The 12,107-nt window shown below is 42.9% G+C and overlaps 1 protein-coding gene across 1 annotated transcript in view; it reads right to left on the reverse strand.

Annotated features, from left to right (window-relative positions):
* ABHD12 (abhydrolase domain containing 12) overlaps positions 1-12,097 on the reverse strand; it is a 37,567-nt gene extending 25,470 nt beyond the window's left edge. The window contains exon 1 of the mRNA XM_027664590.1: positions 11,903-12,097. Coding sequence (XP_027520391.1) covers positions 11,903-12,063 — 161 coding nt within the window. The 5' untranslated portion in view covers positions 12,064-12,097. The remainder of the gene's footprint in view (positions 1-11,902) is intronic.
* Between the last annotated feature and the right edge of the window lie 10 nt (positions 12,098-12,107).

Consider the following 12,107-nt stretch of genomic DNA (forward strand, 5'->3'; position numbering starts at 1 on the left):
TTGCTCTCTTACAGCCCAGACTCTCATAGACTGCTTCTCTGCCTCCTTCTGATTAATATCAAGGGATTAACCATTAACTTAAAACAATAGACAGCAAGAAGGAAGCCATCTAGCCAGTCATTTGCAAGAACTCAGGTCTATCTCCAAGAGAGAGCAAAGTAAAGGAAGGCATCTCAACTAATCGAGTTTTTTAGGAGAGGCCATCAAGCTCCAGCTTTGAGCCCTTTATAACCACAGCACAGATTGCAGAAGAGGGAAAGATCTTGGGTAGGACCTGCAAGAATCAAGACCGTGGTGTATCAAGTGGGGGAAATGTGGCATCAGCATTCAGAGGAAGTGGAAGGCACTGCAGATCAGTCAGTTGATAGCAATGAAATGCCAGTGAAGGTCATGCCAGGACTCAGAGCACAGCAGGAAAAGAAAAAAAAATTAAGCCCATAAAGTGAGGGAAAGGCAAGTCCGTGTACAGCATTAATGAGCAGAAATAATGAAGCAGCGTGCAGGTAATGTATGGGCCTTTGTCAACGAAACACTGCAAAAAGCAAAGCAAGTGAAACAAAGTAGGGAAAGGCTCATGCAAGCATTTACAACACCCCACAAGACAGGGACATGGGACATCTAACTTTTTCCCCATCAAGCACCCCATACCTTCCTAATGCTTGGGCTCTCCTCTACAGAACCATCAACTAAGCTGACTACCCCAAAGGGCAGTAATAAAGTCATCTGTCTGATTAAATAACTGTAAGCATTGGCAATTCCTTTGAAGGACAGGAGCTTGGAACATTAGTCTTACATTCCAATTGCGTGAAATCTACATATGTGTCATGGACCAGGAGACAAGAATGGACCAGGAGACAAGAATGGGCTGAACATTTGGCAACACAGCATCGATTTATTTAAAATGTACACTTGCAGCAAGGTCTAAGCAGCAACTACTGTTACTTCTCAATGCTTGCACAAAACGGTATTAGCATTAGTGTGAATTGTGTGTGACAAGATTAACCTGAAAGCTACATTTTAAAAAGAAAGGAGCAGATGCTACCATAGCAAACAATGAATAATTAAACCCTAGGCAACTGAACAATTGACTCTTGAGACAGAAGGGCAGGCTTGGGGATTAGGGTTTTAAGGTTGCTGACTTTTCTTGAATGTATCTTCTGCAGCAGCCGCCTAGTTTGTGCCAGAACCCTTCCAGTATGAACTGCACGTTTAAATTCTAAGAACATACTTTCTCCAGCAATACTGCTGACACTAATCAAATCTGAAGTCACCCACACTAGATTTTAGTCGAGCTTGGCATTAGATACTACTGTGGTGCAAGTACACTCCCTCCACAGTGTTTACCAAATTTTTAAGTTTTCCACTCATTTCACAGCTGACAGCTGGTTTATATTAAAGGCACAGCCCTCTCACTACTCTATGAGCCAGGAATGCGAAGCTGTCTGCAAATGAAAGAGGAAAAACCAGAACATAAACACCAAAAGACTGAAACAGCACTGGAAGTGCAAAACAAAAGCTTGAGATCAGATAAGTCTGATTTTTACTGAAGTGATACAACTCATTTCTTTCTACCACACTTGCCTTCATGAGGAACAGTATGAAGGTGCACAAGCAAAGGTTCCAGAGCAGAACTAGTCCAGACATGTAATACTCCACCACAGTTCCTAACTCACATTTGAAGTAAAGCCACTTGCCTGCTGAATGCATAGTATAATTGAGGCATCACACAGTATGGCAGAGCCAGTTCCCTTACCACCACTTACAACTTCTTAACATGCTGTAAATCTGACACATTTGCATGCATGTGTTAACCTTGCAGCAACAAGAAGAATCCAGAGTCAACCTTTGTTCTTGTGGATACACGTGTATGAACAGGTCCGTATTTCCAAGCTGCACAACTCTGTGAACACGAAACCTTTTCACACCAACAATTTTTGTGAGACAGCCACCAGCCACACAGCTTCAGAATTATCAATACTAGCAGGCTCTCTGGCTCTGGCTTTCATCTAAACCATCTGACTCGTTTGTGTATTGTAGACCTTTTTCCTTTTAAATATATGAAAATGGCCATCTTATACTTTCCAGCTGAGAAAGCTCTACTTTTGCTGGCAGAGATCAGAAGCCATTCCTTCTCAGAAGCCTGAAGAAAAAGAATGCTCTTGTGTTAGCAGCGATACTGCCACCTTTTAGATTCAGAACACATCGTTTGCAATACATTTTGATTACAATAGACCAACAGTTCCCTATTAGAAGCACACAAGCAAACAAGAACATTAAACAATGCCAAAACATTATATATGCTGACTGTTAGCTCAGCACAGTTATGTTCAGCTGGCAGTCACAGTGCCCCCTGTAATTGTGACCTGTTTAAAAAGGGAGGCTTAACAAACAGAGCATGGCCATAAAGCAACAGCCGTGGTTAAAGAACAGATGTAGGAACGGATACAATAACCACTGTCAGCCTCTGACATACCTTGAGCATGGGGTTATTTTGCATACAGTCAGGCAGATTAATCTGTTTCTGCATTCATCTGTGATTTATTCAGGGATTCCAGCTTTAGCTATCATTTTTTTCAGGAAAGAACTCCAAAATAACAAAGGCTTAAAAAATTAATGACAATTAAAACCAAAGCCTTTGCTAATACTACAAACCTTGAAGAGTCAAGCCATAAAACATATACTCCAAAAAGGCGAAAAGCAGGTGTTAGAGTTTTTACTGAACTGCAGGGAAACGAAACATTTTCCAGGACTGTACATCAGCCTGTCACAAAGTTTGACATGAAATGCAGTCCCTACTCAGTCAAAAGAGGAAAACAATGCTTTACAAGGGACAGCACAAAGCTATGGGACACTGAAAGAAAAGGTTAGTCACTGCATTTCTGCTGGATTTGCAAGAACAAGAGAATGGGCTATTTCCAATGATTGTGTCCAATTCAGAGTTTTCATATTCAGCAATATAAAACTGGCATTGTCAGCTTTATTCTTGCTTCCTCTCAAGCTGCTCTGAAACAAACCAAATCTCTACAAAAAGTGAGATAGGACTGCTTTAAGGGAGAAAACAGTGCCAGGTTTCCCTTCCTGAGGATGCCAAGGAAGTCTTAAAATCTACTCAATTCTTAAGCACCTTAAACATACTTTGCTCCAGAAACAAGGATACTGCAACCTGGAGGCCCTGATTCCAAAGCTCCAGTTACATCATCCCCATTTGTGTAGGCTCCTCTGTCTCAGAAAAGTCACCCCAGGGGAAGCTTTACTGTCAGGGGAAGGGAAACCAGGCTCTAGACAGGGTAAATGCATTTTCTGTTCTCTGAGCTTGCACAATCCCACTGAAGAGTACCCTTCCAAGAGGGTATTTTTTCAGTTATGTTGAAAGGACTTCACCTGAAGTCTTGTGTTCTGCACACCTTTAGTAGCAAGGGAGATGAGGCTCCACAAAACCTCATTTCCCTTATTATTCAACACTAATCTCTTTTGCAAGAGGAATTAACAACCATTTTAAGTGTGTACAAATTTGATTTCAATATAACTGTGTTCAGAAGAACAGCACAGGTGCTACAGGAAAGAATACTTAAAATCTTAGCTACCCTTCTATGCCTGATGTACCAGAAGCATACTACAAGAGAAGGGTATGGTCCACATTTTGGCCTTCACATCGGTTCTTCTTTTCAGAGACTGAGAAAGAACAGCAGCTCTCACTGTTCACACATCACCCGTACTAAAACACAAGAGGGAGGTAACCGAACACCACTATCTCTTCCCAACCATGATATGAGGCAAAAACTCCAGACTTAAGAGATGTTAAAAGAATAATTCTGCATTCTGTTATCTCTGCTTAAGGCCATTCAGAGATGGGAGTTATTTAAAAAAAAAAAAAAAAATTTAAACTGGCCAGTTAACTGGCAGGGAAGATTTTTCTTCTTACACTACTCAATCCAACATTGCCATCCACTAGAAGGTTTTGCTTTAGCTATTTGCTAGATTCAGAAGGAAGTTTGATGCTGGGGTTTTCCTCTTTTGATACCTAAAATTCTCTTTCTGTATTTTGATAGATTCTTTTGAACAAGGAGAGGGCAGTCGTGGGACTTATCTCAAATATTTTCAAGTGTTTCTGTTTCAGAAGTCAATTTTCTAGTCTAACAATCTTTTCTATAGATCTACTACTCAGTAAGAGTTACAATATTGAAATAAATCTGGGTTAAATAAACACTTTGATTTGGAAAACAAACACTCATGACTCCTGTTAGCTCAGTGAATGATCAAGGCACTTAATAGAGATTTTGCTTGCAAGTCTAAATTGCCTTCAGCAAGAACGAGGTTGATTTCTGAAGCTAAGTGTTGCACTGTTTCACCAACACTTAACTGCTTCGAGAGAGAGAGATGCATACCAGCAAAACAAGAGTGCACAGCCTAGATGGCAGCCTTACTGCTTGAATAGGGGATACTCACTGACACATGACAGCTTGCAGAGGTGACTTACCTAGAACAGCTTAAACCTTTGCCACCATTCCTGTCCCACAGTTACAACCCCTATCCTCTCCTCCGCCATCCTGACTTATGTCCAGCTACATTTCACCTGGGTCCTGGTGACCTTTTCACTATTTGACCAGCTGCCTCAGACTGCTGGTTGCCCTATTCATCGGCCCTCATTGACCCCCTCCTCCTCTCAGTTTTACCAACAGTAACTGTCTCATCCTTGGGATGGTTGATATACGAAATTATACATCCTTGAACCTAAGCATCAATCCCACAATAACTTCTCAGCTGTTTCTCTCTCTATTGAGCCACTTTTTAATAGAGATAACATGCTCTCCATTAGCAACACAAGCCCTTTCAACATAACAAACTTCGGGATAAAGTCAAGTGCTTTGGTGAAACAATTTTACCACTGATACTTTCATCAATCAGGCTGTAATCTTGACAAACCTGTCACATTTTACATTGTCCTTCCACAGGACAGATCTACTTTCATTAGTGTATAAATTTAGCTGCTAAATCTTCTTCCACTGAATTTCAAGTTAATTTGTACAATTTAAACTGCACAGACTCCACCTCAGGCTAATGCCTTTAAAGTCCCCTAGGTTTCCTGTTACCCTTTTAATACAGCAGAAGTACTTTCTTTTAATCTTCTTCTGGTACTGATTCAGTCACAGCTACATTAACATACTGGTCTCACATTACAGCCTTAGTGAATCTTCCCTTGCTTGCAGTCAACTCACTCCTCATGTCGGAAGCTGGCCACTACTGTAACACCAACAACGTGACACAGTGAGTTTCCAAAATGAAGGTTTTGTAGGGGAATTGCTGTGGAAGCCTATTTGCTAATTTCACATCCTGGCACGATTACCAAAATAATCTGACCTGCCCTTCAGGCCTGGGAAGATTAAGCTGTAACTTAGCTGTAGCCTCCTAAGCAGGTTCCTTTCAAAGGAATCCAGACTCAGCAGGCAGTACTCTTCATCTACAAGGGAAGTCCTGCTTGGGTATTCCAGGCCTCTTGCACATACTACAAAAGTGGATTCTGGAGAGGAAATGATGCCACTATCATTAGTTTTAATGAAAACACCACAATGTTGCATCCTAGAGAAAACCCACACTCTCACTGTGATGACGTGTGACTGCATTTGCAGAGAACTAGATTCCTGGCTCAGCAACTGTATGTCATTTATAGCATAAAAGGAGGTGGCCATTTAAGCAGAAAGGACAGAAAAGAATGTGGCAACACTGAGAAGACCCTCGTCTCCACAGACATCTTCACTCCAGATGTGACTAGGAAGTCCCGTTGGTCTCAGGAGTTAGTATACTCAAACAAGCAGAGGTCTACAATTCATACAGCTCCTAAGTAGAAAAGGACTTTACAGAATTACAAAGTAGTAGCAGTCAGTAACACCAGAGTTATTATTAATTCAGACATAAGCCATCAAAGCAGAGAAACTGAACCCAGGGGCAAGCATGATGTCAGAAATACGGCACCGCAATGAAATTAGGAGTTCAAGGAGATCAACTCAAAACTAGAGGGCAAACTGTCTTCAGCCTCAACAAGCCTGCTTGAGTAGAGTTCTCCATGAGAAATATGAGGACTTGGGAAAACTGGTCAGAAACTAGAAGACATAATAGAGATCACATGCAGTAGAAAAAATGCTGTGCTCTATTACAGAAAATCTAGAGAGGCTCATGGGAACATTGGATCCAAGGAAAGAAATTTTCGATCATACAAACAGGTGCTAGGAGTTTCAAGAGATGCTTAAGAGAGTAAATCATGCCTGTTTAACCCAAACCCTCACCCCCAAAGTCAGTGATGAAAATGGTGAAAAAAAGATAGGCTTTAACAGTAACACACTGAGGCACAGAACTGCTACATGTCAACACGGTGACTTCGCAAATCCATAAGTCCTAAAAAAATAATCCAAAATAAAGAAAAACTTACAACTCCCCACATTGCAGGTAGTATTACTATTTTTGCTGAATGAATTATATGTCTTTAAGAAAGAGTGGGGAGAAGATGAGCACAAGGAAAGAGAATTAGAGAATTATAACGTCTGCAAAGGCTGAATAAACCGGGAAGATGATGCACAGAATGAACACCTAATGCCCCAAACTGATAACCTGGGAGCAATTCAGAGACACTTGCTTAGCCATAGCTGCCAAAATGGCTGACAACACACGAGAAAAACCAGGATGCACAGCTACTGAGATACCATTTGAATAAACAAGAAAAAATAAAAAGGCAGACAGATACATGTGGAAGTAACTACACAACCCCACTTTGACATATCCGAGCAAAATATTACTGTGCATCTTCTTCAAGAGAACTGTAAGAAAAAAAAAAAACAAAACCAAAACCAAATCAAACCAAAATAAAATCTCACTACCCTACACACTAAAAAAAAATCCCCACACAGAGCAAGTTGCTTTTACATATATTACCCACAGGAGATGTGATTCAACCTGTAGTTACTACGAAAGAAAGCACAGGCAAGCGACTTTCACAGCTCCTTTGTGAACTCTGCTCAAGAACAACTACCCAGAATGACTGAAATAGCTGAAGTTACCCAGTAGGAATGTGGAATTGGTGAAAAAGTTGCATGACTGATTAAATGTCTCTATACAAGCAGCACCTTCCTCCTTGGAGAGCACTAACAAGTAACTGGTTCAACTACAAGACGGCAATCAAAAGAGACAATAGCACAAAACTCACTTAAGAAAAAGAAAAATCTTAAGAAACATATTGACGAAAATTTGCAGGAGATCAATTCAAATATTTGTCATCTCTGCTACAATGACCAGACTGGAATAATCATAAAAGACTATGCAAATGCTTCTAAACAAAGTAATATCAGGAAAAAGGAAGCTAGGCCTAAAGATATAAGGCAGGGGTGGCAGGGGGACACAGGGACACATAACAGAGATGGTTGAGTTCTCTGTCAGAGGAAAGATACTGCTGGTTAAAGCCAAAGAGACATGGGAAAACATGAAGCACTTTGGCTGCTGGGGCAGGATGGCACCAAGGGTCATCACACATTGCATTTGACATGCCTGGGCACAACTCACTGTTCCAGTAAAATTCAGCTGCATCAGAGGGAAAGACACGAGCATGATGCTGCAGCTTCTTGTCTTCAGCACCTCCTGTATTTTCATAAAATACCCAGGAAACAGTACTGTAAAAGCAACCTTCTGCCTTTCAAGAGAAAGCACTGAGAAAGCTGCACACAACAAACAAGAACAAGGGTGACTATGGTGTAACTGAAACTACACCAAATTGTACTATCAGTCAAAAAGTATCTAGCTTGTGGGATACACAGGCTGGACAGCCAACAGAAGGGTCCCAAAAACACATCTTGCAGGGGCCTGTGCCAGCAACATGAGGCCTCTAGAAGCAAAGGTAGCAGGGATAACTGAAGAGAGCCTGAGGGACAGCAGGTTTCTCTAGCAAGGCAGAAGACAGAAGTATCAAGTAACACAGCTTACACACATGAGATTTGCAGCGCTCCACTTCTTCACAGCATGGAGAGAGACAGAAACAAGTTTTAACATCTGTAGCAAGCATTTGTAGGAGAATAGGGAATGGCAAAATTCATACTTCAGATCTATAGTTTGACTATTGACTGGGATTAATGAGGATCACATAAGGCTTAGGTCACAGAAATGAAGGGTAACATGCATGTGACCATTTATCACCAGGATCAGGGTTCAGCAGAAATGAGATAGAAGAATTTGCTTTGGTATCAATGCCAATACTAAGCTCACTTATTTCCATTATTCTCTGTGCTCCCACATAAAGGTTTTCTATATCTACAGCTGCTCAAACACATTTCCCCAGATCATCACAGCCACTAACCACAAAAATGAGTCACAGCAAGTACCCAAAACACCTTAATAACCATCTAACACCTAAACACTGCCACCTGGAAAATGCCTCATAACAAAGATATTAGAGGAATGCCATCCACATAAAACACACGTAGCAGGAACAGCAGGCACTGCCTGGTGCTTCTTTAGTGCTGCATTATTGCATTTAATAATTTCAGATAAAACAGTTCCTTTAAAAAAAAAATCATTCACAGACTTTTAAAGGAGCTACTAGTAAAGTGCTTAGGTAACCATCATATTAGATTTTACTGCTATCTATGGAAGAAAAATGGAAATACCTATATTTTTTCCTTTCTTTTTGTAAACCACTTAAGAAAAGCCACATTGACTACAGTATGCACTAGCCAAAGCCACATAAATGTTATTTATCAGATATCATCTCTGTTACACTTAGAAGCGCACGCGCACACACTTTCTGTTACAGAGTCGTTGCCAGTCACAACGCACAGCCACCTCTTCAGAATGAGTTTCAGCTCCTGGATGAATGAGCACATTGTGATGGTATGACCGAACTGAAACTGAGGGGCAAACACAGTGCTGGTAAAATTCAAAAATACTTTTGCAAGAATAAGCTGGTGCTGTTGGTAAACCAATAGTGTATTCTGTAAACATCACTTACGTTTACAGTTATGGTGCTATTCAGCCTTTGTTGAGAAGCTGGATGTGAACAGGAAGAGCCATACTGGGAAAGTGCAGACCCTAGCTCTGCTGCTGCTCCACAGCCGTGGTCACTGCTGCAGTTCAGACACAGCTGCCTCTGCAGCCCCCCGTGCTTCCAGCTCAGGGGATCTGCCACATGATCAGCCCTTGGCTGCAGAACTACACAGCCACTCCACGCTACTGTGGGGTTGGTTTGATTTTCTAACCAGTGGTTTGTATCACTTACAAATAAAAGATGGAAACACATACGCTGAAGCCAAATATATGCGCTGTTTTCCCAAGTCTGCAGAGACTAAAGAACAGCAATATGAAATGTAGACAGCCCCAATTCCCCTTTAACATAGAATTCACAGCCACCAGAAGTGTTGATTTTAACTATTTCACCAAGGAGCATGCTGCTAAGAATAGTCTGCTACATATTATGCCACCTCCACCATCCCAGCAACCTCACAGCAGAGTTTTCACCTCCTTACAGCTCCTGCAAGCTGGGGAGTAAAACTGATGTAAGACACTGAAAGCAACAACAAACACTACTTTTATATTCAGCGGTATAAGGAACGCTGCAATAACAGCATGACTTTGCATATTAAAATACGAGGAGCTAGATGGTTGTACAGTAACTTCTTGGCCACATAAAAGTGACCACAGCCACTGTATTCGTACTCTCCTCATGTTCTTCCTTAAACACTCACTGCAGTCTGCTGCCAAAGGTAGGATACAGAGCTAGAAAGCTGTCTGACCTGACTCAGGGTGGTTGTTCTGGACAAGAACCTTCTCTCTGGGCATCATACCTTCTTCTGCCTGGACATCCCATTCCTACATGCTCAGATTCACAGTCCAGCAGTGCATTTATCATCCTGTAGAAAACATAACTGGAAGGTATTGGTAGATATAGACACCTTGCCTGCAAACCACTCTCTGAAGGCTCACAAAGTGAGGAAGTCAAAAAAGGCCACTGAAAGTCAGTAAGAAAGGGAGACAACACAGGACAGCATGAAAGAAAAATGTGGAAAAGCAAAAGGAGAAGCAAGTTTCAAACAAATAAGGTTTTCCTGCAATGTCGCAAGTTTGAGAAACACTTTTGTGTGGAATACAGTATCTGACCCAGAAAGAATAATAAAAAAAAAAAAGGCCAAAACCCATGAAAACCCATTTAGGACTGCAGGAATTTCTGAAACAGGCGTCAAAGGCTGAACATGGAGAAAAATGAAGAGAACTTGCCTGTTGACCACTTTCAAATGCGTAAATGGAGAAATAAATACAAGAAAATTTTTCACAGATAGGATGCACTTTCCCTGCTTTAAGCTTGGCCTTCACAATACAGCTGCGCTGTGCCTGGTAACCACAAGGCACCTGCCGTTAGACCAAGCCGACAGCCTGCGCTATGTTCTCTTAGGGCTTGCTCAATGCTCTTTACCGACACAGCACTTCCACTTGAGTAAAAAGTACTTGAATGCCATTCAGAATGCTGAAGAAATCAGCAAGCCATCATTTGATTGCCACTGGTCTAGAAATCTTCCACTTGGACAAATGGAATAGATAGGCTAAATTTTTAAATGTTATAAAAGCAAAGCACCGACACACTCTGATCCATTGCACAGTCATGAAAACTGAGATCAACCCAGCACCATTTTCAATTACCAAAAGCTTGTCATAACATGAACAGAGTGCTGACAGCACCCCAAAGGTTTACCTCCAGGGCATAAAATTGAATAGCTATCACCCAATAAAAGAAATCACATTTTAAAGCCTCTGACTTTGAACACAACAAATATCCATGTCACAAACAGGAAAGAGTTTTTTCAAGCATTAATTTTGTCTAAGAGAACAGAAAAATTCTCAGAAAATTTACCAGAAAAATACCCACAATGCCTTCTTTTCTAGAAATCTAGCCATAAGCGCCTTTTTGTTTTTAATCAGGCTGCCGTATTGCTGAAGCACAGCAATTTGGCTTCAGCTATCCAAACCACACAGCTATTTTGATCATTACATATTCTTCACACTTTCAAAACACAAAGATCAGCGCTATACTGGTGTAGGTGAAAGTAAACGGTTGTGTCTTTTCCTCACGAGCCCTCTGCAAATGTGGGTCGGTCTTCATGGTGTATTGCATCCCCCCAGAATCTTTCGCAATGAAGGTTCCAGGTGATAACCACCTTCTATTGTTACAAAATTTTTAGAGGTGCACAAACATTTTCCCAGCATAAATACATAAAAAACGTTTAAAACGTTAACACAGCTAGCAAAAAGCCACTCTTTTCAACGGTGTCACCCATATAAGCTTTTCCTACGGACCTCCAAATCTGACTCATTTATAGGAAAGAGATCACTTTGACAGCCACCAGCTTCTTCCAAAAACACAGACATCCTACCTGCAGGGCCCTGCTGTTCCATATACGCTCTCTGATGGGAGAGGATTCAGTGCTAGCCATTTTTTCAGTAAAACGCCTGCCTGTACCTAAGGGGGCCGGACGAAGCAGCGCTCAGGTATGAACACTAAACCCTTCCATCCTTTGCTGGCTAGGGCTGGGTCCGCAGGTCCCGCTGCCGCCCCACTCTCTGATCAGTTCTTTGCACCGAGAACTGGAAGGCATCGGGGGGCCGACACCTGCTCCCCTGGCACACGACAGTCAGGGAAGGCGGACCGAGGTGGGGGACATCCTGATCACCCATGTACCTGTCCGCCAGGCAGGGACCCTCGGCCGGGAGGGCGGGGGGCAGTAGCCCTTCCACTCTCTTCGCAAAACACAGCCCCGCTGCGGCCCCGCTCCCCGGCAGGTTCCCGGTGCGCCCGCCGGCAGCGGGCAGACGGTGACGCGAGGACAACAAAGCCCGGCGGACGGATCGCGGCGGCGGCGGCGGCGCCGCCCTCCCGCCCAGCGGCCGCTTCATGCCGGCGGCGGCGGCGGCGGCAGGCAGGCGCAGGCTGTGCCTTAGGCTGCACCCCTTGTCGAGGGGCCCGGGCACAGCAGCGGCGGCGGCGGCGGCGGCGGCGCGCTCATGCTCCACCGTGACCGACTCGTTGCGTTTCCTCATGCCGGGGCGGGGGCGGCAGCCGGGGCGGCGGAGACGGCGGGGGG

This window comes from Corapipo altera, unplaced genomic scaffold, assembly GCF_003945725.1.
Source record: "Corapipo altera isolate COAL_440 unplaced genomic scaffold, ASM394572v1 76, whole genome shotgun sequence".
Classification (NCBI taxonomy): Eukaryota; Metazoa; Chordata; class Aves; order Passeriformes; family Pipridae; genus Corapipo; species Corapipo altera.